Source organism: Eptesicus fuscus, chromosome 15 (genome assembly GCF_027574615.1).
Source record: "Eptesicus fuscus isolate TK198812 chromosome 15, DD_ASM_mEF_20220401, whole genome shotgun sequence".
Classification (NCBI taxonomy): Eukaryota; Metazoa; Chordata; class Mammalia; order Chiroptera; family Vespertilionidae; genus Eptesicus; species Eptesicus fuscus.
The window spans coordinates 79,183,833-79,210,768 of record NC_072487.1 but is presented as its reverse complement, the minus strand read 5'-3'; the positions used below and the strand labels follow the sequence as shown (position 1 = coordinate 79,210,768).

Here is a 26,936-nt window from a genome sequence, read left to right as displayed (position 1 = left end):
CCACAGCCCAGCTCCTCCCTCATCACCCCCCCAGCTGACAGTCACCCCCCCCCCCCCCCACCCCCACACACACACACAAGGTCTTGCACTCTCTGGCCCTGGGACAGTCCTGGGCCTGCACCAGTGAGCAGACAAGGCCCCCCATCTCAGGCGGCCTGGGTGGGCGGAGGATTGGCTGGAAGGGGGACAAGATGGGAAGGTCCAGGGCAGGGCGGACAAACCAGGCAGGCCCTGAGGGGAGCAGGCGTGGGCCTGAGGCTGGAGGGAGGGAAGGGGCGACCACAGCCCGTGGACCGGGGGTGGGGGTGGGGGTGGGGGTGGGGGTGAGGGGTTCTAACTCTCCGCCAATCACCGGGGGTGGCCGTGCAGCCGGCCCAGCTCAGCGATGCTCAGTACTAACCACAGGTGAGTGGCTTGGCACAGGCTATCCCTGGAGGTGCTCCCCACCCCTCACTTGGGGCCTCATCCCAGGGGCAGCCTGGTCCCCCTCGCTCAGTGGTGGGAGGGGCCTGGGGGGCACACCCCAAGCTGCAGGGACGAGGTGGGGAGAAGCCACTGTGTCCACAGCTGCTCCCGCTGGGCCAGGCAGGGGTCTGTCCTCACGGCCCCAGCCCGGCCCCCCCCCGGCCCCCCCCCGCCAGCCTGCCTGTCCCCGCTCGCTCCCGGCTTGTTGTGTGAAACAATATCTGGTTTTGCTCAATCCGGAGAAACGCGTCAGGAGCTCCGTGCTGTGTTCTCGGCGGAGCTCGGGCACAGAGGAAGGGGGTCCCGGCCCCGCAGAGCCTGGAGCCTGGGCCCCGATGGTCCTCACTGCCCCCCCGCCCCTGCCCGCCTGGTCTGGGGGTGACAGGCCCAGAGCCTGCCATGGCCTCTGGCTGTGGCTTTAAGACCTCCTGGGCAGCTGGGCCGGGTGCCCGCGGGCAGGCAGCTGTGGAGAGCAGCGGGTCCCGGGCTTGCTGGCCGGAGGCGCCAGCTGGCAGGGCCTCTCTCCTCACCTGTGGCTCCCGCCCCAGCCTCTGCTCATTCTCTTCCTCGTGGGGGGTGAGCCTGTGGTGTGGCAGCCATGCCCCCCACCTCACTGCCCAGAGCCCGCCCCGCCCCTATGGCGTCTTGGCGGGGGGGGGGGGGGAGGGAGAGGGACTGAAGCCTCCAGCCCACGTCACAGACCGGGGGCAGGCGAGGGGCACGCACCATGACGAAGCCCCTTCCCACCCCCTCGGCCTCATCGGAGCCGCCTTTGGGGGTGGCCTCCCCCGGAGAAGGTCTCACAGCCTTCCCGAGCTGTGGAGGAGGCCCTGTGACCCCGAGTTTGTCCCCAGGACCCTGGTGCCCATGCTCGGGCGTCCAGGCACACGGGAGGTGGGCGCTGCCCAGAGGGGCCAGGGCCCCCAGAGCTGCTCCTGGCTCCTGGGCGAAGGGCAGGGAGCCGTCCGAACGAACCGGGTGCCCCGAGCCCTGGCCCGGCCCTCGGCTGCCCGGGAAGGGGGCGGGCTCGGGCTCTGCCCACCTCCCCGCCGGCTCCTGGCTCCCGGCTCCCGGCTCCCAGAGAGGGGGCCCTGAGCAGCAGCAGAGCCGCCTTCACCCACGCAGGCCGAGCCCGCCCTCCCCCCAAGGCCATGCGTGAGCGGCTGCGGTGACTCACGGCTGTGGCTTCACTTCCCTGGAGAACAGCAAGCCCTCAGCCCTGCCGCCTGCTCACTCACGGCCTGTGGGGCCGAGGTCAGGAGGCAGCAGAGCACACTCCCTGCAGAGCCTGCCCTGGGGTGTAGCAGAGCTGCAGCTGCGGGGGTGGGGGGCATTCTGGGCAGGAATCTGAGGGGAGGGTGTGGAGGGGGCAGGGGCAGCCTGGCTGGAGGTGAGAGGGAGGACACAGGATGGAGGATGAGCGGGCCGAGGGCGAGCAGGCCAGGAGGCTCTGGGGGCCCAAGTCACAGGCACCCCTGAGGGGGCCTCTGACAGCTGCCCCCGTCCCTCCTCCCCCCGAGGTTGGGGCATCCCAACGAGAGCCTCCACGTGTGTGTCCTTACGAATGGGGCTCAGGTGGCCTCAGGACCCCCGGGACCCCGTCCTGGCTTCCCCCATTGCCCGGGTGCACAGCTTGTGAACACGGGGTTCGAGGGAGGAGCCAGGCCCGACTGGCAGCCCGGCCGCGGTGACACCACGGTGCTCGGGCAAAGAAGGTTCGAGAACAGGTACACTGGCGAAGGGGCCCTGCGCAGTGAGGGAAGGAGAGGCCCCGCTGGGCCCCAGAGCCCCTTCGAGGCTGGGCCGGGTACGAGGCCTGTCTGGCTGGGGTGATGGGATTACCTGGAATGAGATAGTGGTGTTGATGCATCACATAGTAAGTGTCCGTCGAGATACACTTCACCTTTTATATGTGTCACCACAATGAGAAACCCCACACCACAGGGTCTGGGACAGGGCGGGGGAAGCGCCAGCCCCTCCCCCCGGGCCGGGCACTTCCCTCCCGGCAGATCCACGCCACCCACCCCTGACCACGGAGGGCTGCCACTCCGGTTCCACCAACCGCAGTCCCTGGCATTTACCAAGACACCGAGGCCCCTGCCGGACACGGGAGACTCGGCTGCCGTTTTCATCATCGACCGAGTCCCAGCGGCACAGGCCCCGGAGGGGTGGGGGGTGCTGACTCAGGGAGACGCTGAGCTCACGGGCTCGGCTTAGGGAAGCCCTAGCCCTGTCCCTCCATCCCTCCATCCCCCCATCCTCCCAACCCCCCATCCCCCCATCCCCATGCGGGGAGTCAAACCAAATCTCCCCTGGACCACATGCTCCTGGTAGGTCTATTCATCATTATTATGTATTGACTTCAGAGAGGAAGGAGGGAAACACCCATGGTTGCCTCTGGTACCTCGTGCCCCGACTGGGGATCGAAACCCACAACCTGGGTCTGTGCCCTGGCCAGGAACCGAGCCCGTAACCTCCCAGTGCCAGGGGTGGGGGGGGGGGGGGGCGCTCCAGCCAACCGAGCCCCCGGCCTAGTTGTGACGGCAGCGCTCAGCCCCACGAGACCGAACCCGGCTGGACCCGATTCCTGGATCCTCTGGGAAGACACTCGCCCGCCTCCTCCTGACCTACTTGGCGTGTGACTGCCCGTCACGTGAGGGCTGCCGGGCGCTCGAGCCGCTCCTGGGCCCCGGTCCTCGGGGCACGGCCCGCCCGCCGGCCCACCTCCCGCCCTGCAGCCGTGTTTTCCCAGCTGCAGTGTCCCGGGCCACTCGGAGGTCAGCTTGCACGCTGACGGTTCTCGGCCTCAGGTACCCTATGCTCTCGCTTGAATAACTGCACTGTTGGGGGGACTGCGGGTTCAGACACAGCCCCCTCCCCCTCCCCCCAACACCCTGCGAGGAAAGTGTTCCCATCGGAACCACAGGGCCCAGCCCCGCGGGAGTCCTCGCACCGCCTCCCCGGCAGGCGTCAGCGCCTCCAGGGCCCACAGCGCGGAGAGCTAGGAGCCCTGTGGGGAGGAGACGGAGCAGCAACATCCTCCCAGCGCCCCATCTCCGCGCAGGAACCGGCCCCCCCATCTCCGCGCAGGAACCGGCCCCCCCATCTCCGCGCAGGAACCGGCCCCCCCATCTCCGCGCAGGAACCGGCCGGTCCTGGAGTCCCTGACAAGCCCAGGAGCCTGACAGCGTGATCTTGAAGGACACGATCCCTCATGAATAAATGATCGCCGCCCGCGCTCGCCACCCTGCAAGGCTCCGCCGCGGGGTGCTTCCGGCCCGGCCCCCAAATGAGCTGAGTGCGCGCGGGGCTGGGGTGCTGGGAGCTGACCCCGGAGGCGCCCCAGCCCCGGCCCCCCGCCCCCAGGCCCCGCCCCCGCCCCCTGCCCGAAACTTCGTCCGGAAAGTTGCAGCGCCCTCGGCCTCCAGCACCGCGGACAGCGCCCTCCGCGCTCCGGACCGGCGCGCAGACCGCCTACCTGTCCTCGCTCTGCAGGGCCTGGTCCCCCAGCAGCAGGTCCCGGAAGCGGTACCGCGGCGGCAGGGGCAGCACCTCGGAGTCCAGGTCGCTCATCCTGAGGCCGGCGGTGTCCAGCAGCACGCGGTCCCCTCGGCCACGGTCCCCGCGGCCACCGTCCCCGGCGCCGGGCTGCCTGCGGACACAGCAGCTCCCTCAGCGCGTGCGGCGCGCTCTGCGCCCGGAGCCGCCCGTCCAGCGGCTCCGCGCGGCCCCTGGCGCCCCACGCCAACACCCCACCACCCCGCAGCCCCGCCCCGCCCCCGCACAGCCCCCCTGCCTGGCAGTCCCGGCCCACCCACCTCTGCACAGCCCCACCCCCACCCGCCAGCCCGCCCTGGGCAGCCTCCCTCCCTGCCCTGCCCGTGGGGCGCACAGACCCCGCCCGCCCCCTCCCATCCCAGGAGCCCGCCCCCACCCCACCCCCTCGCCAGGCCAAGCAGTGCAGCCTTGCCAGGCCCTGGCCACTGTGCCCACCACACCTGCTGGGCTCCCTCCAGCCAAAGGGCGTGGGTGAGGTTTGTCACCACCAACGCAGGGGCAGGTGCTCGCGCCACCCCTGGGTGCCCACCACGCCATGCACGCCCTCCCAGCCCTCCCTATCCTCCCCCCCCCTCCCAGCCTACGCCAAGGCTGCCTGCTCAGCCTCCTCAGGGTCCAGAGCACCCGCCTGCGCCCCAAAGACCTCTCCTCTCCTCTCCTCTCCTCTCCTCTCCTCTCCGATCCGCAGGCTGCGGGGCTGGGAGTGAGCAGGGGGCCGAGGCCCTGGTCTGTGGAACTCCCTGGGACCCAGCGGCTCAGGTCGGATCAGAGCCTGGGAGGGGCGCCCCTGGGGAGGGTGGACCCCCCTGGGCCAGGGTGACAGAGACCCCCACCTCAGTCACTTGAGCTGAGACCTGGCAGTGGGGGGAGGAGGAGGGGCCTTGTGGCGTGCAGCCACTGGGGTTCTAGCCTCTGTCTTTGGGGCTCCTGTACCTTCCCTGCCCCCCATCCCCACATCAAAGTGGGTTTTGGCTACAGTCACCCACACACAGCCGGTGGGCACAGGGGCCCCAGCTCCCAGCCCCCAACACCCTGGACCTCGGGCCGCCCACCCCCCCACAGCAGCTGCATCCCATTAATAAGTGCCATGGGGACGCTCATGTCCAGGGCACAGATGGGCATGTGGAGGCCGGGCTGTTGGTGAGCGGGAGGCTCAGGTGTGACCCCAGGCATCACCCAGCAGCCTCTGGCATCAGCTGACCGTCCAGGTGAGCCCAGCCGGGCCACCCCTCGGTGCCGCCCTCAGCCCCGGCCAGTGCTGTGGGGAGGACGCGGGGCCCCGGAGGGAAGCACGTCTGTCAGCTGTGGCTTCAGTGGGGGTGACCCTGGTGGGGCCTCCCGGCCCTTCTCCCTGCCTCCCAGGGAGGCAGGACCAGCTGGGGCGAGGGCTTCTCCACCCCATCAAGCTGTCCCCCTGAGCCTGGGGCAGCAGGGGGACCGAGGAGCCACCTCAGCCTCCGGCAGGTGCAGGGTCTGCTGACCACGCTCAGCGCCTCGGCCGGAAAACTGCGGGCAGCGGTGCCCAGAGGCCGAGTGAGGGCCGCTCACCGGGAGCCCGGGGGAGGGTGCTGGGAAACCCTCCTCTCCTCAAGCCGGGAGGGGCAGGCACCTTCCCAGGGGCCCCACCCAGGGCCTGTCCCTGGCCCCCCGCCCCCCAGGCCAGCGGCACGGGGGTGTCGGCACCCCCATCCCACGGCCGTCGGGACCATCCAGCCCGAAGCTGCTCTCCCAGGTCACAGGCCCAGCCCCGAGGACTGGCCGCGCTGGAAAAATAACATTTTCCTAATTGCATCAGCGTGCTCGCTGTTCCTCGGTCACGAGCTGCCGGCCGCGGGGAGCCTCGCAGTCAGAGCTCGGGGCTGTGCTTGTTTGCTTTTGCTCCTTTCTCCCTGAAAGCCCCCTTCCTTGTTTTTTCAAATACGTTTTTATTGATGTCAGAGAGGAAGGGAGAGGAAGGGAGAGGGAGAAACATGAGTGAGAGAATCATGGATCGGCTGCCTCCTGCACGCCCCACACTGGGGATGGAGGCCGAACCCGGGCCTGTGCCCTGACCGGGAATCGAACCGTGACCTCCTGGTTCCTAGGTCGATGCTCAGCCACGGAGCTGGAAGCCCCTCAGGGCCCCGGCCCCGGCACGGCCCACCGGGAGCTGCTTTGGGTTCTCTCTCTGCCTCTAAGCCCAGACGGGCAGGGCTGGTGGGAGACCTCAGAGGGTGGGACCTCGGTTGGCTTCAGGGGGACACAGGGAAGGGGGGATCTGGGAGTCGGGGCCCGGCCCCCACCCCTGGAATGTGGCCTGAGGAGTGACCAGGGCTCGCTGCCCCTCCGCCCCGTGGTGTGACTATGACACTGCACATCCGAGCGAGCTCAGGGGGAGCTGACGCCCTGCAGACCTCCTGGCCCCCTGCCTGTCCCTGCAGAGCTGAGAGCTCTGTGACCGTTTATTGTGCTGGCCGAGGGCAGGGCCCCGGGTCTCCTGGCACGGTGCCCGGCGTGGGGCGGCCGTGAGCATCTGCTCATCAGCCTCATCAGCGGGATCTGGTCGAGCCTCTCCCGGAGCCCAAAGGCCCGTGTCACTGAGAGAGTTTGGGCATCCTGGGGGGTGGGGGTCTGTCCCTGCAGAAGCTGAGATGGTCCAGGTGGCCTGAGAACAGGACCCTGGCACGGGGTCCCCTCGCAGTCTTCGCCCTCATCTCCCTCCTCCTGCGTGACTCAGGGGGGTCCCCGAGGGAGTCTCGTCCTGGGTGGTAGCTGCACACGGCACGGCCCAGCTCTACAAGGAATCGGGTCGGGAAGGCACCACCTCCCGGTCCTTGCTCGCCCACAGGGCCAGGTGGGGAGCCGAGATGTGGGACTCCTGCCCCTGAGCCAGAGCCCCGCCCAGTGGACAGAGCAGCCCCCCTCCCAGGCAAGGCCGGGAGCCCCTGCTCCTCTTGGGGACCCTCAGGGCCCTAGGCCCACACCTGCCAAGCTCAGGGAGCAAGTGAGGTCCTGCCAACTGGGGCGAGGCTCAGTCCTGTCCCGTCGGCCATGCTGGGTGCCCTGGGAGGCCACGTCACCTCTCTGAGCCCTGCCCCCTGTGTAACGAAGGTCCTGACACTCCGATCCTTACAGGTGATGGTGAACAAGCAAGGAGCTGGTCAGTGCAGGGTGCTGGGTGCTGTGCCCGGCACGTGAGCGCTTAATCCATGTCAGTTTTAAAATCTGTATATATAAAAGGCTAAGCGACCGTCCGACCGGTAGCTATGACGTGCACTGACCACCAGGGGGCAGACGCTGACCGTCCAGGTGAGCGCAGGAGCTGCCACGCTGCGGTGACTTGGCAGCAGCGGTTCTCGGGTGATGCACCCCAGAACCAGAGAGGAGGGAGCCCAATTCCAGGGGTGCATCACCTGAGAACCGCCCTCTCGTAATCGGGACGTCTCAAGGGATGTCGGAGAGCCGGTTTCGACCTGATCCCCACAGGCCAGGCTGAGGGACCCCACCTGCCAGAGGGACCCCGCTCACTCCGCAGACGCCCTTTGAGCCCCAGTGCCGCCCCAGGTGCAGCTGGTCGAGGAGGGACCGAGGGAGATTGGCTCCAGGGTGTGTCCGGCCCGTCTCGCCCAGTCCCGCCCCACCGGCCACCTTCTAATTACTTTCCTTTCAGTGTGCACTAGTGTATACTAGTATACCAGAGGCCCGGGGCACGGATTCATGCACAGGTGGGGTCCCTCAGCCGGGGCTGCAGGAGGTTGGCGAGCCAGGGGGAGAGACCATAGGAGGTTCTGCCAGCCCAGGGGGAGGGACCGTGGGAGGTTGGCTGTGGGAGTGCACTGACCACCCAGGGGGCAGCTCCTGGTGGTTCGGTCACTTAGGCTTTTATACAGATAGATACGTGTTCTTATTAGTTGTAGAGGGGAAGGGGGCGGGAGAGAGAGAGGAACATCATTGATCAGCTGCCTCCTGCACGTCCCCTACTGGGGATGGGACCCTCAACCCAGGCTTGTGCCCTGACTGGGAATCGAACCCGTTACCTACTGGTGCCTGGGACGACGGCTCAGCCGCGGAGCCACAATGGCTGGGCCTGTGTCGGTTTGTTTTGTTTGTTTATCCCCACCCGAGGACATTTTTCCACGGACGTTTAGAGAGAGTGGGAGGGAGGGGGAGAGACAGAGAGAGAGAAACATCGATGGGAGAGAGACACATCAACCGGCTGCCTCCCGCATGCACCCTGATCAGGGCCAGCGGGCAAGCCTGCCACGGAGGTACGTGCCCTTGACTGGGAATCGAACCCACAACTCTTCAGCGCGCACGCCAACACACTAACCACTGAGCACACCGGCCAGGGCCCTGGGAGACTAATTTAATTGAACAAGAACAGGAACCTACCAGGAACCTCGGCAGACATCACACCTCTGGAGAAACGGGGAGGCGTTCCCACGCAAGTTGGGGACCCCCCACCCGGCCGGGGGCTGTCCAGCCAGGGCACTGACGAAGGAGAGAGCAGCAAGCGCGGCGTCGGCGAGAAGCGGGCTCTAATTGTGTGCAGCCGGCACAATCATTCCCCGGAAAACCCGAGAGAATCCACGGAGACACCATTAGAACTAATGAGAGCATCTGACGGCGTGGCCGAGCCTGGAGTCTCGTTCAAGGAGGGCCCGCTCCAGGCAGCGTGGGAGCAGGAGCCCACCGGCGTTCCCGGCGGGAACCCGGCCCTGACGGAGGCGAGCCCGTTCCGGGGGCTGCAGACCGTGCTCATCAGCGCCCGTCAACACACGGCCGTCTCCTCAGAACCTGACAAACTGTTCCCAAAATTCATACCGAAGAGTCAGCATTTGCAGGAACAGTGGAGGTGGGTGTGAGCAAAACCAGGAGGGGCTGGCCTCGGCCGTGGAATCCTGGGGGGGGGGAGGCAAGAAAGGGCGCAGGGAGGGGCACCGAGGACGTCCGAAGGGGCAGTGGGGGGACGCGTCAGCAATTCGTCCTGCGGGCTGATACACGGGGGCTCACACGGTCCCAGTGGTGGGCATGGCGCCCCCGTCTGCTGATGGGACATGGAGGCACAGGGAGATGACGTGACCGGCCTGGCCTCAGCCGGCAGCACGGGACCGGGTGGCCTCCTGTGAGCTCAAATGGGACCCACCACAGCCCCGAAGTGGGGAACAGCCCAGCGGAGAGACAGGAGCAGCGATGGACGGGCGGGCGTGTCTGCAGGGGCGGCGGTCAGGGCCCCCCCACAACACCGCTGATCGGGCGTGAAAGACGGCGGCGGCAAAAGAGGGGCGAGCGGCGGCTTTGAGGAGAATGAAAACATAAACCGCCGTTCACGTGACGGGCTCCCCACCGCCCTGGCCAGCAAGCAGCAGAGCCGAGAGGCCACCACGTGACGGCGGGCGGGCGGCCCCCCAATGCTGCACGTCCGCCCCAAGAGCCGCGTACCCGCTCTGGGCAACGGCGGCTTCTGACCTGCAGCCTCCACCCGGGACACCGCCCCTGTGCAGGAGGCAGGGACCCGTCAGCCGTGTAAGGCCGCCCCCCGCCCCGACACACAGCTCCGCCCGGAAGGAGCGCCAGCCTGCGGGGGCCTCTCTGGGCCACCGGCTCGCGGGCGATGCACAGACCATCCCCTCTGCTCCGTGACCTCCGTGCGGAGGGCAGTGGGGGGTTAAAGGCCACGTCCCAGTCACAGTGCCACACGGAGACTGGCGGTGTGGGACTTGTGTTATGGGATGTGACAAAGCCCCAAGGGTCACGGGTCCCTGGGCGGGCCTGGGGGGGAGCCTGCTCCTCAGCCTGGCAGGTGGCGTCGTGAGAAAGTGTCCCCAAACTCCTCCGAGCCCAGGCTGTGTGTAACGTTCAGACTGACCGTCCAGGACGCGGCGTGTGACTGAGGGACACCCCTGTGGCTGCGGGGCCAGTCCCTCTCCCAAGATGCATTCTCGAATCGTTCCCTCTCGGGTCAAATTTTCCAAGGAGTCTGGAGAGCCGTGATTGACAGAGGAACCGGGGGTGAGAGGGTGTGCATGTGTGCCCGTGGGTATGCATGCACGTACATGTGTGTGCACGTGTGTGGGTGTGCATGTGTGGAGGCGTGCACACGTGTGTGTGTGTGCACAGCTCACCTGTCCTGCCCAGCGTCCAGAAGAGTCCCGAGGACACGGCGTGTCACGGAGGGGGGGCGGTCTGCTGGGCGCGGCGCCCCGCAAGCGGGAAGCTGCCGAGTGTCCCTCTGCCCACGGCACAGAGCGAGGCCCTTCCTTTCCGTGGAATTAAAGAGCCGCCGCCGGGCGCGGTGCCTCCGGGAAGGGCCTTGGCGCTCACCCCACCTCCGAGAGGCAACAGGTCCCAGGGGGAAGCTCAGACGCATCGCTGAGCGGATTCAAACTGCAATCATCAGAACTGACGCTTCTAGCAGCTTCCGCAGGGCGCCAAGCTGGCCCAGAGAACGGGGGGAGGGCCGGCAGCAGCGTGGACACCAGGACTCGGGCGTGGGCATGGGGCCCGTCACCACCCGACCCTCCTCGGGCCCACGGGCTGCCCCCACCCGCCCACCTGAGCCCGCCTCTGGGCAGAGCCCCACCGCACCCCCACGAGGGCACTCAGCGAGCGCTGGCAAGGTCACGTCCAGTCACAGGGCCAGCACTGCCCCGGGTGCCTGGACCCTCGTCCCGTCCGTCCTCGGGCTGGCCCCGTGCTCTGGCTGGAGCTGCCCGAGTGCCCACCCCCCGGCCAGACGCACGGTGGCTGCTCAGAGGTGCCTGGTGACCGAGCACTGGCCTCAGCCAAGCTGCTGGGCAGTGCTGACCCCGAGCCGGGGCGGGGCCAGTGCTCTGGGGGCCCGGGCAGAGCCTGAGGCGGGGACACTGTCCCCTCTGCCGCCAGCGTGTCGGGCTGCACCTGGAGAAGGAGAGCTGTCCCCTGGCAGGGGGGCCTGTCCCTGAGCAGGAGGGGTGACCCACAGGGACAGCCTGCTCTCCCAGCATGCACTCCTCCCCAGGCTGTCCCCCCTGCTGCCCTGAAGGACCACCCGACCTTTGACACGTGGCTGGGAACGCTCCCTCCCGAGCCTGGTCCCCACCAGAAACAGCCCTGAAAGACCCCCCTCCACCCGCACGTCACACAGGGGAGCCGAGGCCGCAGGATGAGCGGTCAGTGGCAGCCCCGGCCTCACACCAGGCGCCCGCCTTTCAGGGACCCTTGCCACCACCTCTGGCCTCAGAGCAGCCCAGCCAAGCGGGGCCCAGGGACGGGGCTCCACCCAGCTGGGGTCCGAGCACAGGCAGGGCAGGCTGTGGTCACCTGGGGGCTGGCTCCTGGCCCAGGGCAGGGGCGGGCAGGACAGGGGAGAGAGGCCGCCCCCCTCTTCCTGGTCCCTCCAGAGCGCTGTGCCCTCTGAGCTTTCACTTGAGGTGCAGGATCCTGGGACATCCCCGGACCCGCACAGGGAAGGCCCCCAGGCCACTAGGAAGCCCCTGTCAGCTCACCCTCTCCCCACCATGAGCAGAGGGACCAGGGGAAGGGAAGTCCCCGGATGAAAATCAGCGGCTGGAGACCATGACCCCGCCCTCTCCCTGACCCCCACCCCAATCAGGGCTCCTCCTGGGAAGAGACGCCCTTGAAATCCCGCTTCTATGTGGGGTACCCTTGCCCCTGCCCCTTGGGCACAGCCCTGCCACCCCCACGCGGCCCTCCCCGGGCTCTGCCCGAGGCGGGGGGCGGGGAGGGGCGCCCTCAGCCCCCCGACCCCCCCCCCGCGGGCGCAGCACAGGCCCCAGCGCGCGGGGTCCGCACCTCCCCGCCCCCGGAGACACAGCCCCGCATCTAACATGGCCGCGCTCCGGCCACTTCGCCTCCAGGACGCAGACAGACCGACGCCGCCGGGCACCTGCTGGTCATGGATGTAACTGCCCGCCTCCCGGAGGCCGGAGGGACGCGCTCCCCACGGTGGTCGGGGCAGGCGCTCGCGGTCCTGGCCCTGGACGTGGGGACCTTGGGGATGAGGGTCCCGGGTGGGAGGGTTGGGGGTGGCGCCGCCCAGACCCGGCCCCGCGCGGGGGAAGGGCGCAGCCGACTGTACCTGGGGGCGCATCGGCCGTCATCGAACACGAAGGTCCGGTTGGTGTGGCCCCCGCCGCGCGCCCCCGCCTGCGCCCCCCTGCGGACGCCCCCCGGGCTGCGCGCCCTGTCGGGGCCCATCGTGCGGTCGGCGGCGGCTCGGACCCAGAGCCGAGGGAGAAGCCAGTCGGAGCGACAGGCGACTTCCTCCTTCGTTGGGCCCCGAAATCAACACTTTTCTCTCCGCTTAAGGGGTGGGGAGCGCGTTGGGGTCGGGCTCGGGCGCCGGTCCGCGCGCGCCCCCTGCTGGTCGCGCCGGGAATCGCGGCGGCGTCGGGCGGGCTGGGCGGGGTCCGGTGGGTCGCGTCCACCTCGCCCCTGACCGGCCCTGGAGCCCCCTGGTCTCGGCGAAACAGTTCTCAGACCAGCCTCCCCCTGCCCCCCGTCCCGCCCACCTGCCCCCCGTCCTCCCCACCTGCCCCCCGCCCTCCCCACCTGCCCCCGCGTCCTCCCCCTGCCCCGCGTCCTGCCCACCTGCCCCCCGTCCTCCCCACCTGCCCCCCGTCCTCCCCACCTGCCCCCGTCCCGCCCACCTGCCCCCCGTCCTCCCCCCCTGCCCCCCGTCCCGCCCACCTGCCCCCCGTCCTCCCCACCTGCCCCCCGTCCCGCCCACCTGCCCCCCGTCCTCCCCACCTGCCCCCCGTCCTCCCCACCTGCCCCCCGTCCTCCCCACCTGCCCCCGTCCTCCCCACCTGCCCCCGCGTCCTCCCCACCTGCCCCCCGTCCTGCCCACCTGCCCCCCCGTCCTCCCCCCCTGCCCCCCGTCCTGCCCACCTGCCCCCCGTCCTGCCCACCTGCCCCCCGTCCTGCCCACCTGCCCCCCGTCCTGCCCACCTGCCGTCCATCGCCTCCAGCCGGTAGCCCCGCCCTCGGGTAGGCCCAGTTCCCTCCCAGAGGGGTCTTACCAGGCCCACGTGCCAGCCCGGGCGGGCCTGGCTCCGGTGCACCGGCCTGCGTGCTGCCCAGCGCCCTGGAGTCACCATTTCTCCGCGAGGCCGCCCCTCCCCGCCTCCTCCCGCGCCGGCTGGCGACTCCTTGAGGGCAGGGCTCGGCCTCCAAACAGCCAGCATCCGGCCGCCCCCCCCCCGCCGGTCACCTGGGGGCACCTGAGGGGGTGGGGGGAGGCCGCACCCGAGGGGGAAGGGGTCTGATGGGGAAGAGGGGGAGCAGGAACCCCTCCCCGGGCGCACCGCGGGGGCGCGTGGGCAGCGCCAGGTGCTGGGGGCGGGGCACGTGGGCAGCGCACGTGGGTGGGCGGGGCTGGCGGAGCGCAGGCGGAGGGCAGCTGTGCGCTCATGGCGTCCCGAGGCCCCCAGCCCAGTGCCGAGGTCCCCCGAGTCCCCATCCCCCGGGCATGCTGGTGAGGAGTTGGGGGCTGGGGTGGTGAGGTGCCTGGGGGTGCCCAGGACTGCTCGGGGTTCCCGTCCCCCGGCTCACCTTGGGCAGAGCCCCCCACGGACCCCCGGTGGGAGTGGGAGGGAGGGAGGGGGCGTAGGCCATGTTCCTGGGCCCCCCACGCGCAGTACCTCGTCCGGGCCCCCGGCGGCGTTCTCGGGGTTCGCGGTGGCGTTCTGGGGGTTCGGGAACCTGGAGCTGTTCCCTCTTCGCAGCAGCAGCTCTTCGCCGGGAGCCCGTTTCCCCCTCAAGGACCCAGGTGGGGGCGCCTGTCCAGCCCAGACCCCTGCGGAGGTGGGGCGTCCCGCCTGCTGCCTCCCCCGGAACGTGCTCAGCGAGAGGGAGCGCAGGTGGGCGGTGGGCGGAGGGGCAGGTGGGCTTCTAAATGGGGGCGGGGGTGCAACCAAATTGAGCACCTGGGACAGGTTGTGGCATCTGCCCAGGAGGGGACGTGGGCAGGGGAGGGGGTGGGCAGGCCGCAGGGAGCCCCTCTGTGACCTGGAGGCTGGGCATCTCCCTTTAAATTATACATTTTATTGATTTCAGAGAGGAAGGGGAGAGAGAGAGAAACATCAACGATGAGAGAGAATCATTGCTGGGCTGCCTCCTGCAGGCCCAGCCCCTCCCCCTCCCCCGGGCAGGGGGGGTCGACCTGGGCTGGGGAAGCCCAGACACAGATCCTGAAGGACTGGGACTCCTGGGGGGGTGGGGGGGGGGGGTCCAGCCTGTGTCCTTCCCCCCGAGTGGCCCCGGGGGTGCTGTGAGGGGCTGGCGGCTGCAGCCCTCTCTCCTGGCCGAGGCGGCCGGCTCACGGGCGTCTGTGGCTTGTCCGGAAGCAGGAAGCGGATCTCCCTGAGCTGCGAGCACCTGCGGGCGCTCCTGCCCCGGTTCGACGGCCGGCGCGAGGACATGGCCTCCGTCCTGGAGATGTCTGTCCAGTTCCTCCGGATGGCGGGCACCCTGCTGCCCAGCGGGGAGCAGCAGGCTGTGAGTGTGCGGGCGCGGTCAGCCCGGGGAGGGGGGGGGGCGGCTCTTATTCCCGGAGTCTCCTGGGTGCACATCCCACAGTCATCACACCTCCTGTGGGCGCGGCACCGTGGTCCCGTCCGTGGTGCCAGCAAGGAGTCAGAGTCCCATTGCCCGGAGGCCCCCGGTGGGCACGGCCTCCACCTCCCGGCCCCTCCCGGCCCCTCCCGGCCCCGGGCTGAGGACCAGGGTCTGTGCTCAGGGTGGGCCCAGGGCAGGACAGCCCGCTTTTCCTGTGGTTTCCCGTGACCACGACCGTGGTGATTTTCGCGTCTATTTCCGTGTCAGGTTCTCGGCCCCACCGAGGAGGATTGGCACAAGTGGCAGCTGAGCCAGACCCCAGCAGAGGCACCCGGGGCCGGGACGGGAGCACCCGGGACCGTGTGAGTGCCCCTCCCTGCCTGGCTGGAGCCCCGGGGCTGTGGGTGCAGGCTGTTCAGAGACCCTGTCTTTGCACCATCCAGGCCGCAGGACGCCCCGAGCGGTGTGACCACAGGTGTGGACCAGGGCAAGGCCCCCACGGGGGTGGCCGAGGCGCTGGACAGGCCAGCAGTCCTCCCTGGTGAGTGTGACGGGGCACAGGCATGGCTCCAGGTCCCCCAGAGAGTGTGGGGGCATGGACTTGCTGCCTCCTCTCACCCCTGTGCCCGGCTCCCCGAGAGCAGCCCCCCCCTGCCAGCTCTTGGCGTGGGGCGGCTTCTCTGTTCTGTGGGGTGAGTCATGGCCCCAGGCTGTTCCCTCCCCCACACGGGGCCTTTGTTCCCTGCCCGCCCCCCCGACAAGCCCATGGGGTGCCCCTGAGGCCGGCGTCCCCCTCACACTGGACCCCGCCCAGCTGTCTGTCACTCTTCGGACCGTGGCAGCTGGCAGCACTTAAGCTGCCTCCATGCATTTGCCGTGTGTCACTGTGCCCAAATGCCAGGGAGGCGAGACCTGAGGGTGCCCACCGAGGGGGGTGGGTCTGCTGTGGATGGACGGGGCCACCAGGGAACTGCAGGACCCGCACACAGGACACGGGGGTGTAGAGGCCGCACTCGGGGGGCTGCTGTGAGGGTGGTGCTGTGAGGTCAGGGGCTGAGGTCTTCAGGGGAGGGCCGCTCCCTGGGGGGGAAGGCTGACCCACCCTTCACTTTTCTCATAGGGACTTCCGGTCTGGCACCCTGGACCCCAGGCCCGAGTCCCTCCCAGGTCCTGCGGCCGCCCCCCGCCTGGCCTCCCTGCTCCTGGCAGCCGACCTCCCCGCTGGCGAGCGAAGAGGCTCAGAGCTGCCTGGGCCTGGCTGGGCCCCTGACAGAGGAGACGACCCAGGCTGCGATGCCCGGCACCAGGTGGGCCCCCGGCGGGCGTGTGCCCGTGTGTGCCTGCCGGTGTGTGCTGCCGGTGTGTGCACATGTGTGCCTGCCCGTGTGCACTGCCTGTGTGTGCCCATATGTGTCTGCCCGTGTGCACTGCCTGTGTGCACATGTGTGTCTGCCCGTGTGCACATGTGTGTCTGCCCGTGTGCACATATGTGTGTGCCTGCCTGTGTGTGCCTGCCCGTGTGCACTGCCGGTGTGTGCACATGTGTGTCTGCCTGTGTGCACATGTGTGTCTGCCCGTGTGTGCCTGCCTGTGTGTGCACATGTGTGTCTGCCTGTGTGTGCTGCCGGTGTGTGAGTCATGGACCCCATGTATGTGCACCCCCAAGGCCCGCCATGGGAAGGTGCTCCCCACTCCCTCACTGTGAGTGCTGCCCAGGCCAGGCCGGCCAGGCTGGGCCCTGTGGCTTCTGACGTGTTTTTGAAAACACCCTCCTCTGACAGGGTCTCTGGGCCGAGGGGCCGTGCTGGTGGCACAGCTGGGCGTGGGCGGGGCTGGAGGCTCTCGGAGCCAGTGGCTTCTGCGCTGGTGCTGGGCGGGGAGGGCGCGGCCCCCAGCGCGCCTGGACCTGCAGCCGCCTTTCAGGGCCAAGCCCTTCCCTTGAGGTCGGGGGACACGGGTTACCTGGGCACTCAGGGTGGGGTCTCCTTGCCGCCCAGGTCCGTGCCCACGTGTGGAGTGGAGGACGGGCCGTCCTTGCTGCTGAGTGCCAGTCCCAAGTGGTGGCTGGGTGAGTGGGGACGCGGGCGGCCGCCCTCCCCGATCTGGGCCGGCTGTGGGCCTCGGCCTCCTGACCGGGGCAGGGACGGTGGGAGGGTGACCAGGCCCCGCCTGCAGGGCGACACCGGGTCCCGGGTCTGAGCTCCTGGGTCTCTGTGCTGGAGCAGGGGAAGGTGCCTGTGGGAGGGTCTGTGAGAGAGAGCGTGAGCGTGCGTGAGCGTGGATGTGTGTGTGTAAGCGTGACTGAGTGTGAGGGTGCATGTGAGTGTGAGTGTGAGCATGTGTGTGAGTGTGTCTGTTAGTGTGACTGTGCACGTGAGTGTGAGCATATGTGTGAGTGTGTGTGTTGAGCAAGAATCTGTGAGTGTGTGTGAGCATGACTGTGACTGTGTGTGTCTATGTCTGTGAGTGTGTCTGTGAGTGTGTGTAAGCGTGACTGAGTGTGTGTGTCTGTGTGTGTGTGTGTGTGAGCGTGACTGAGTGTGTGTGAGTGCGGCTGGGGCTGGGTGTGTGTCCTGTGCGTCGGCCTTGCCGCCCTCTGTCTAGACTCTGTCCCCACGAGGGCCCGAGGGCGCGTGCTGGGCGGAGCGCGCAGGATTTGGCGTGAAGGAAACGCCCCCTCAGTCTGGCCCCACGGGTCCTCCTGGGCCCTGAGCGTCAGCCCTGGCCCCGCACGGTCCCATCTCATAGGTGGGCGAAGGGCTGAGGGGGTGCAGGGCGGCGGGCAGGGTGGGCCTCCTCTGCCCGCGGCCCCGCCGGCTCCGGCGTGCCGGGCTGGGCGCCTGCTGCCCTGCCGACCTGTCCTGTCCTCCCCAGGGTCCCCGGAGGGCAGAGACAGTAGTGCCCCCTCGGGGGCCCCGGCCGGGAGCCCGCTGGACAGGACGGAGCCGGGCTTCCTGGCGGACCCTGAGCCCAGCGCCCAGGAGACCCCGGACGGCCCCCTGGAGCCGTGGGGCTGGGATGTGGGCTGCCCCAGCCTGGCCTTCCGGGACGAGGTGGACAGCATCTTCCCCGACTTCTTTGCCAGCTAGGCGGCCGGGACCGGGCTCCGCAGCGGCACGTGCTGCTGGGGCGGGTGATTTTGGGTCTGGGATGCAGCTGTGTTCTAACTCCAGTGGGGGGAGGGGGCTGTGGGGGGAGGGGGGTTGTGGGGGGTGGGGGGAGGGGGCTGTGGGAATGGGCTGAGCATTAAAGGGAAGGAGTCTCTGGAGGAAGGACTGAGGTGTGATGCCGTGACTCGGCGGAGGGACAGCTTCCTGCAGGGGCACCTGCCCGGGCCTCCGTTCTGTGCCGTCTGGGCCCGGGAACCAGGAGTAACCCAGCCCCGGAACTCAGGGTGCGGCCCGCAGACTGAGCCTGTGTCCCCGCCCCTCCCCAGAGAGGGGGGTGTGACCTTCCTCCTCCCACAGCCCTGGTCTGACCCCGCCCGGCCGGCGTGGCTGTGGTTGAACTTCAATCTCTGAACCCAGAGGTCTCGGTTCCATTCCAGGTCTGAGGGGTCCCCCCAGGCTCCATCGGGGAGGCCCTGGGGGCTGGGGGTAGAGGCACCTGCTTCAGCATTTGGACCCCGGTGTGCACACTCAGTCCAGTGGCTCCTGACCCGGGATCGGGGGATGGGCTGGGTTAGGTGGGGGTGGCCCAGCCCCTGTGTCTGGCCGGGCTCCCTCTGCTCTGAGCCCCCCGACTTCCAGCCACCGCAGAGCCGAGTGCTGGTCTCCGGTCTCTGACCCGGGCCGGGCAGGGGTCACCGCTCCAGGCTCCCGACCCCCAGGCAGTCCCTGCTCCAGGACCAGAGGGGTCTCTCCCCCCAGGGGGTGCCGAGCAGCGCCCCAGCCCTGCCTCCCCTCCGCCCCGACGCCACGTGAAGGTCCCGCTCGTTCCCAGGGAGTCGCTGAGACAAAGGTGGAGCCGCGGGCGTGGGAGGACACGCCGGGAGGAAACATCGTCACAGCCCGGCCCTGGGAGCCGGAGGGCCGGGGCCAGGCCCGGGCGGGTGCGGGGTGGCCGCCGCCCCCGGACCCCCATCCCCAGGCCCCCAGGCCCCCGCGGGTTCTGGAGACCCTGAGCACAGCCCTGGGCAGTGGCAGCAGCCCCCCCCCCAGAGGAGCCCCCACGGGGAAGGGCCTCCCGGCCCGGCTGCCAGTGTCCAGCAGCATCCAGACCTGAGAGCCCTGGGGGCCGGCCTGCCTGTGGTCGGCTGCCTTTCCTGGCTCCTCGACAGTCGCGTCAGCTCCCACAGCCCTGGTCTGACCCCGTGCCGGGCCGGCGTGGCTGTGGTTGAACTTCAACTTCTGAACCCAGAGGTCTCGGTTCCATTCCGTCAGGGCACAGGCCCCGGTTGCAGGCTCGATCCCCAGTGTGGGGCGTGCAGGAGGCAGCCGATCAGTGATTCTCATCATTATGTTTCTCTCTCTCTCTCCCTCTCCACTCCTCTCTGAAATAAAAAATATATTTTTAGCCAAAACTGGTTTGGCTCAGTGGATAGAGCATCGGTCTGCGGACTGAAGGGTCCCGGGTTCGATTCCGGTCAAGGGCATGTACAGTGGTTGCGGGCACATCCCCAGTGGGGGGTGTGCAGGAGGCAGCTGGTCGGTGTTTCTCTCTCATCGATGTTTCTGGCTCTCTATCCCTCTCCCTTCCTCTCTGTAAAAATCAATAAAATATATTTAAAATATATATATATATTTTTAAAGACCCTGTGTGTGCATGCATGTGCATGTGTGCATGTGTGTGTGTGCGTGTGTGCAGCCCTGTGGGTTTATACACGTGTGTTGTTGAGTTTAGGCAGCGCCTCCCCTGTGGGGGGGAACATTGCAGTCCCTGCCTGGGGCCCAGCGCCCGGAGCCTGCTGAGCGCACGTGCGGTGACCCCTGCTGGCAGCCCCCGGCCCTGCGCTGTGGATCTGGGTTCCAGGACCCGGGAGGGGCCCGGGGTGGTCACTGGGCTCTCTGGGCCCCGCCCACGTGGGAGCAGGCTGCCTCCGTGGGGTCAGGTGTGGGGTCAGGTGCAGGGCTGTGACGTCCCTGCCCCAGGTGCCCGGCCCTGAGCCCTGGGATCTGCCCTCACCCAGCCCCCAGGGGGGAAGTCAGGAAGCTGGGGCCTCGCTTGCTCAGAGCCCTGAGGCCCAAGGGGGCAGAGAGATGGGACCCCTCCCCCGGGCTCCCCATGGAGGGGGGACCAGCCCCCAGCTCAGGGGCAGGCAGAGCTCACTGTGCTGCCTCAGGCCCTCGGGGGCGGGGGGGGGGGGGAAGGGCCGAGGGAGGGGGTGTTGAGATGACGGGGGTGTCCGTGCCGCCCCGGACCTGGGCTGCGGGGGCCTGCCCTCCCCGCGGTCACAGGAGGGAGCGTGGCTGCAGGTGGTGACGTGGGAGCGTGACGGCGCCTGTTCCGACAGCGAGCCCCAGGTGAGCTGGGGGAGGAAGGCGGGGGCTCTGTGCTGGGCGGGAGCTGAACGGGCCGTGGGGTTCCCGGAACAGCTTCCTTCCGCCGCCTCCGCTCGCTCGGGGCCCTTGGTGAACCAAATCACAGCTCGCAGCTCTCGTGGGCTGCCGTCCAGGCAGGGCGGTGAGAGAGCCCGCCGCTGGCAGGCCCCGGCCCTGCCCCCGCCCCCTCCGCCCCCCGGGCCTGGGACACGGGGCTGAGGACCCAGGCACTGCCAGCCCCCCCTCCAGGCCCCCCTCAGCGGGACACTCTGGGGGGCATCGGTGACGGGCAGCGCACTGGGAGCCGACCAGCTGCCCCGGCCACCACCCTCCGGCACCCGCCCCGTCCCCCTGCCCCTGGCCCGATGGCCCCCACGAGCACCACATGGTGCGGAGGCCCTGGTGCTGCTCAGCCTCCCCTCCAGCCTCTGGCCACGGAGGTCCTGCCCCGAGCCCGCGCACCCACGGGCGCCACCAGCTCCTCGGGCTTCGGGCCTGAGGGAGGGACGAGGGGGGGCGCTGTCTCCGGCCCAGGCCTCCTGGGGAGAAGGAAATGCGTCCAAGGGAGCTCATGCCTGACCCGACCCTGGTCCGGATAAACCCACAGGGTCCCGCCTCCGCCTCCGGAAGGAAGCCGGCCCCGTGGATGGACGCCGCCTGCCGCCTGCCCGCCTGCCCTCCTGCCCTCCTGCCCCCCTGTCCGCCTGCCTGCCCTCCTGCCCGCCTGCCCGCCTGCCCTCCTGCCCGCCTGCCCGCCTGCCTGCCTGCCTGCCCTCCTGCCCTCCTGCCCTCCTGCCCTCCTGCCCGCCCTCCTGCCCTCCTGCCCGCCTGCCCGCCTGCCCGCCTGCCCGCCTGCCCGCCTGCCCGCCTGCCTGCCTGCCTGCCTGCCTGCCCTCCTGCCCGCCTGCCCGCCTGCCCGCCTGCCCCCCTGCCCGCCTGCCCTCCTGCCCTCCTGCCCGCCTGCCCTCCTGCCCTCCTGCCCTCCTGCCCGCCTGCCCTCCTGCCCTCCTGCCCGCCCGCCCTCCTGCCCCCCTGTCCGCCTGCCTGCCCTCCTGCCCTCCTGCCCGCCTGCTCGCCTGCTCGCCTGCCCGCCTGCCCGCCTGCCCGCCTGCCCTCCTGCCTGCCTGCCCACCCGCCCTCCTGCCCGCCCTCCTGCCCTCCTGCCCGCCTGCCCTCCTGCCCTCCTGCTCGCCTGCTCGCCTGCCCGCCTGCCCGCCCGCCCTCCTGCCCCCCTGTCCGCCTGCCTGCCCTCCTGCCCTCCTGCCCGCCTGCTCGCCTGCCCGCCTGCCCGCCTGCCCTCCTGCCCACCTGCCCACCTGCCCTCCTGCCCGCCCTCCTGCCCCCCTGCCCGCCTGCCCCCCTGCCCTCCTGCCCTCCTGCCCGCCCTCCTGCCCCCCTGTCCGCCTGCCTGCCCTCCTGCCCTCCTGCCCTCCTGCCCTCCTGCCCTCCTGCCCTCCTGCCCTCCTGCCCTCCTGCCCCCGTGTCCGCCTGCCCCCCTGCCCCCTGCCTGCCCTCCTGCCCACCTGCCCGCCTGCCCGCCTGCCCGCCTGCCCACCTGCCCGCCCGCCTGCCCGCCTGCCCGCCTGCCCTCCTGCCCACCTGCCCGCCTGCCCTCCTGCCCGCCTGCCCTCCTGTCCTCCTGTCCCCCTGCCCTCCTGCCCTCCTGTCCACCTGCCCGCCCTCCTGCCCCCCTGTCCCCACCTGGGCTTCCCACACACTGGCTGGACATGTGGTGTCTGGCCACCTGAGGGGGGTCCTGGGACCCAGCACAGACCTCAGGGCGGCCAGAAAGTGCAGGGCCTTGAAGCCCGCCCCTGCCAGGCCCCGGTGCCCCCCCCAATGCCCCCCCTCCCCGGTGCCCCCCCTCCCCGGTGCCCCCAGCCTCCTCGGCAGAGGCACTGGCCTGCAACCGGACCTCGGCAGCTGTCCCCTCGTGCGTCTTTTTTTTTTTTTTAATATATTTTTTTATGGATTTCAGAGAGAGGCAGGGAGAGGGAGAGGTAGAAGCATCAACAGAGAGAAACATCCATCAGCTGCCCCTGCACACCCCACACTGGGGGTTGAGCCCGCCGCCTGCTCCCTGTGCACAGGTCTGGGCCGGGCCTGGGGACCCACCGGCGCTGGGCTCAGCCCCCTGCACCTCTGCGGGCGGCGGTGCGTCCCGGGGTCCTGGTGCCTTGTTTGGTGGTGGCTGTTCCTCACACCCCAGGATTTTTTAGAGCGTGGACGGGCAGGGGCAGACCGAGAGAAACATGGTGTGAGGGAGACACATCGATCGGTTGCCTCCCACACGCACCCCGACCGGGGCAGGGGATGGAGCCTGCAACCGAGGTACATGCCCTTGACCGGAATCGAACCCGGGACCCTTCAGTCCACGCTCGACGCTCCATGAGCCACACGGGCAGGGCCGTCCAGTGTCCGCACGCCCTGTCGGCGGCCACCTCCTGAGCGCCCTCCCGGCCGGTTCTGCTCCCGGTGCCCGATGCGTGGGCAGCTGCCTCGCGTCTCCGGCCACAGCCCAGGGGCCGGACCGGGGTTCTGGACAGGGAGCTGGAGGCGGGCAGGGGAGGGAGTGCCCACGCCCCCGCCACGGCCGCCCACACGGAGCTGCTGTCCGCGTCCCCACAGCCCCGAGCCCAGGCAGGGGCCCTGGGCCTGACTCAGCTCCGACCCGCAGACCCCGGCGCTGGGGGTGAGGGGGCAAGCTCCCACTGGGACCCCGAGGGTGTGAGCCACGAGGGAGCAGCCCTTGGGGCTCGGGCTGACCCCAGCCAGGGGGCTGAGCATGTCCCCGTCCTGGGGATTTCTGGGGAGGAGCGTGCGTGGGAGGTTGGGTCCCTGTCCCACGGGGAGGGGGGAGGGGAGGGAACCTGGGTGGGGGCAGAGGGGCAGGAGCCGAGCCTGTGTCCGGGGCGGTGGTGAGGCTGGGCCAGCGGGGAAGCGTCTGTCGGGCTGGGATCCGAGGAGGGAACGACACACACTTTCTTTCTTTTGTGTTTTTTTAAATATATTTTTATTGATTTCAGAGAGGAAGGGAGAGGGATCAGTGATGAGAGAGAATCATGGATCGGCTGCCTCCTGCACGCCCCGCACTGGGGATGGAGCCCGAAACCCGGGCCTGTGCCCTGGCCGGGAATCGAACCCTGACCTCCTGGTTCGCAGGTCGATGCTCAGCCACGGAGCCACGCCGGCGGGTGGACCCCTTTATTCTGAGATGAATGCAGGTTCACACGAGGTTTGAGGACTGACACAGAGACCTGGCCCCCGCCCCCGCCCCCGCCCGCCTCGGTGTGCGTGGTGCCCCCGGGTGCGTCTGTGTTCAAACCCCACCTCAGGCACGGGGGGGGGGGGGGGGGGGCGGGGGGGCGGGGGGGCGGGGGGGTGCTGTACTGGGAAAAGGGTCTTTGCAGATGGATTAAGGACAGAACTTGAGGTGAGATCTCCCCCGTTGTCCAGCCCTATGTCCAGGGACAGGTGTCCTTAAAGGGACAGGGGGAGAGACAGAGAGAAGGCGTGTCCCCGAGGCAGAGGCGAGGACGTGGCCGCCAGCCCCGCCCCGGAGACCGTGGAGGGAGCGTGGCCGGGTCGCCTCGACGTCAGATTTCTGGTGCCCCGACTGCGGAGAACAAACCCGTGGCCGTCAGTCACCCCACGTGAGGGCAGGGACGTGGCGGGGGGGGGGGGGGGCCTGGGTGCTTAGACCCTGCCCCCCCAGAAGCCGGCGGGTGGGTGGGGGCTGGGCTACGGGTGCTCCCCTCCCTCCCCGCCCCCGCCCCCAGCCTCCTGCTGCTGCCCGCGCCCCACACGCACCCGACACCGCCGCCGGGTCTCCTCTACCGCCGGAACATGACACACGGGTCTGGGGGACAGAGCGGCTCTCAGATGGGCTTCGGGGGGCCCCCGCCCCCGCTCCCGGCCAGGGCGGCCTCCTACCCCGGGTGCTCAGGCTGACGATGTTCTGGGGGCCCAGCCCGTGCTTCCTGCAGAGCCTCTCAAACCTGTGCAGGAAGCTGTGGGGCAGCTCCGGGACCCGACCTGCGGAGAGACGGACAGACGGACAGACGGAGAGACGGACAGATGGACAGACGGACAGACGGAGAGGCCGAGAGGCGGACAGACGGAGAGACAGAGAGACAGCAGGCTGGTCCCTCCCCGTCTCTGGGATCAGGTGGGGGAGGGTCTCTGGGGGCCTGGGCAGCGGGGGGCTGAGGGGCAGGACTGCCGGGCGGGGCACCTCCCCCTGCAATGGGACTTGACCGGTGGGGCCTGGGCCTGGGGGGCCCTGCAGGGGGGGCCTGGGCCTGGGGGGCCGGGCAGGGTGGGGCCGTCCTCAGGGGAGGGTCGGGAGGCGGCTCGGGGAGGCGTACCGTAGAGCGCCAGCACGTGGGTCTGGGTGCCGTTCCGGACGCTGTGCAGGTGGAAGGCGGCGTAGAGATCGTAGTCCGTCTCCGACAGCAGGACCCGGTTGTCCCCCATGTCTGCGTGGAGACAGCTCAGCGGCCGGCAGCACCGTGCCGCTCCCGGGTTAGGGGCTGGGTGCCCGGTGGCCGGGGGTGGGGGTGGGGCTGGAGGTGGCGGGGGCGGGGGGGGCAGGGGCTGGCTGGTGGGGGGCCCTGGCTGGTGTGGGGCCCTGGCTGGTGGGGGGCCCTGGCTGGTGGGGGGCCCTGGCTGGTGGGGGGCAGGTGAGCACACGGTACCCGCTCAGGTGGCCTGGCCTCCCTGGGGACCGAGCCAGGGGCTGTCCCAGTGGGTCACTGGGGCCCTGGGGCTGCGTGCTGGGCGGGCCCCATCATTGGGCTCCAGCCATCGGGGGTCCCCTAGAGCCCCGGGATCAGAGCTCACGGGAAATGCTGAGGCCCCACTTACAGGCCAGGGTGCACTCCCCGTTCTTCTCCGTCTTCTCGCACACCATGGCCACCTCCACGCAGTCCCCGTGCAGCCTGCACACGGCCCGGGTAAGCCCCTCCCTCCCCTCCTGCCCCCCATCTCCATCGCCTCTCGCCACCCCCGCAGTGCACCCCACAGGATCGGGGCTGGTCATGGGGGTGCAGAGGGGTCTGGGGGCGGGGGGGGGGGGCACGGCCAGGCTGACCGCGACAGGCACGCACATGAAGTGGAAGAAGAACCGCAGGCTGCCGCCGGCCACGCTCTCGATCTTCTGGATGAAGGCCCGCAGGTCCCCGTCGTCTCCGATCCGCTTCATGTCGCTCGAGGCCATGGAGATGGAGTACCAGACCCCCGCCACCTGCAGGAGAGGCTCCCACGTGGGGCCGGCAGGGCGGCTCTGGGCTCCTGGGCCTCCCTCCGCGCCAGGCCCCGGCAAACGGTGCCCAGCCAGGGCCAACGTCGCCCTCCAGGGACCCCCTAGCCCCCCAGGGACCCCATAAGCCCTCCAGGGACCCCCTAGCCCCCCAGGGACCCCTTATCCCTCCAGGGACCCCTTAGCCCTCCAGGGACCCCCTAGCCCCCCAGGGACCCCATGTGCCCTCCAGGGACCCCTTAGCCCTCCAGGGACCCCTTAGCCCCCCAGGGACCCCCTAGCCCCCCAGGGACCCCTTAGCCCTCCAGGGACCCCCTAGCCCCCCAGGGACCCCCTAGCCCCCCAGGGACCCCCTAAGCCCTCCAGGGACCCCATGTGCCCTCCAGGGACCCTATCTCCCCCCGGGACCCCCTAGCCCCCCAGGGACCCCCTAGCCCCCAGGGACCCCTTAGCCCTCCAGGGACCCCCTAGCCCCCCAGGGACCCCCTAACCCCCAGGAACCCCTGAGCCCTCCAGGGACCCCATGTGCCCTCCAGGGACCGTATCTCCCCCCGGGACCCCCTAGCCCTCCAGGGACCCCTTAGCCCTCCAGGGACCCCATGTGCCCTCCAGGGACCCCCTAGCCCCCAGGCTGCCGTCTCGGCGGGGGGAGGAGAAGCGGGTCCCTTAGGAGCAGTGCCCTTGAGCAGGTCAGGGAGCCCGATGGAGGGGGACAGTGTCCTGTGCCCACCTTGGCCGGGTCGTAACTCCCGCGAACCACGGATTGCAGGTTGAGCTCCTGGGCGGAGGCCAGGTTCAGCCCCAGGCCCAGCGGCAGCAGCAGCAGCAGCAATGCCATCCCCTCGGCGGGCACCTGGCCTGAGTCCCTCCCCTTTATACCCGGTCCCTTCCGTCCGGCTGCCCTCCCCCGCCCGTCCTCCCCACGAGGGAACGCAGCCAAGGCCCTGCGGCCGCCGCCCCCACCGCCCGCCGGGTGCAGCCGGTAATGGGCTCGCTCAGAATCTGCTGGACAGGGCGTCCAGCTGGGTCAGAAGCCGCAGAGGGAAGAGGGGACGGATGGGAAGTGGCAGCCTGATGCCCTGCCCCCCCCGCCCCCCTTCAGAGGCCGCACTGGCCTCTCCCGGAGGCCGATGGCCCCCCCGGGCTCCCCCGGCCCCCTCCGCCCTGCCTGCATGGGTGTGCCCATCGGGGAGCATTCTGGAGCCCCGTGCAGCCTCATGTGCAGGACGCTGTGGGGGTGCCCTGGCCTCGGGGACCTCACTGGGACTTGGGGTGAACTCCACCGGGTCCTGGACGTAATAACTCCCAGGGGGAGGGGCCCAGCCTGTGGGGCCAGAGGGCAGAGAGGCTCGGGTTGAGGAGTGAGGGCCGTGAGGTCAGACGGAGGTGGCCTGGCCTCCACCCTGTCCCCGTCCCGGCCGGGGTCCCCGAGCTGTGCCGGGGAGTCCCCGTCCCCCCGCACGGTGTTCAGGTGCAAGGGGGGCTGGTGGTCGGGGTGGGAGGCTGAGCGACACGGACCAGGACACTGGACCCAAACCCTGATGAAGCACCGAGCAGAGGTCCTCTGCCCATTGATCAATCGATCGATCGATCGATGCCTTGTTCACTGAGCCCCGACCATGCTCCAGGCAGCC

General features: G+C 69.8%; 3 protein-coding genes across 3 annotated transcripts in view; 1 reads left to right on the top strand and 2 right to left on the bottom strand.

Annotated features, from left to right (window-relative positions):
- Positions 1-4,038, bottom strand: part of KCNT1 (potassium sodium-activated channel subfamily T member 1) — a 40,957-nt gene extending 36,919 nt beyond the window's left edge. The window contains exon 1 of the mRNA XM_054726765.1: positions 3,944-4,038. Within this exon, the coding sequence (XP_054582740.1) occupies positions 3,944-4,038 (95 nt within the window). The remainder of the gene's footprint in view (positions 1-3,943) is intronic.
- A 9,377-nt stretch (positions 4,039-13,415) lies between these two features.
- On the top strand, positions 13,416-17,651 carry SOHLH1 (spermatogenesis and oogenesis specific basic helix-loop-helix 1). The gene is made up of 8 exons (XM_054726880.1): positions 13,416-13,480; positions 13,644-13,865; positions 14,355-14,502; positions 14,830-14,924; positions 15,006-15,103; positions 16,344-16,428; positions 16,560-16,630; positions 17,437-17,651. Exons 1-8 carry the CDS (start codon positions 13,416-13,418, stop codon positions 17,649-17,651), a joined length of 999 nt encoding a protein of 332 aa, XP_054582855.1.
- A 6,201-nt stretch (positions 17,652-23,852) lies between these two features.
- LCN9 (lipocalin 9) lies at positions 23,853-26,140 on the bottom strand. The gene is made up of 6 exons (XM_054726795.1): positions 26,033-26,140; positions 25,151-25,287; positions 24,909-24,982; positions 24,410-24,520; positions 23,976-24,077; positions 23,853-23,901 (listed from the first exon to the last, which is right to left on the bottom strand). Exons 1-6 carry the CDS (start codon positions 26,138-26,140, stop codon positions 23,876-23,878), a joined length of 558 nt encoding a protein of 185 aa, XP_054582770.1. The 3' UTR covers positions 23,853-23,875.
- Positions 26,141-26,936: the final 796 nt, after the last annotated feature.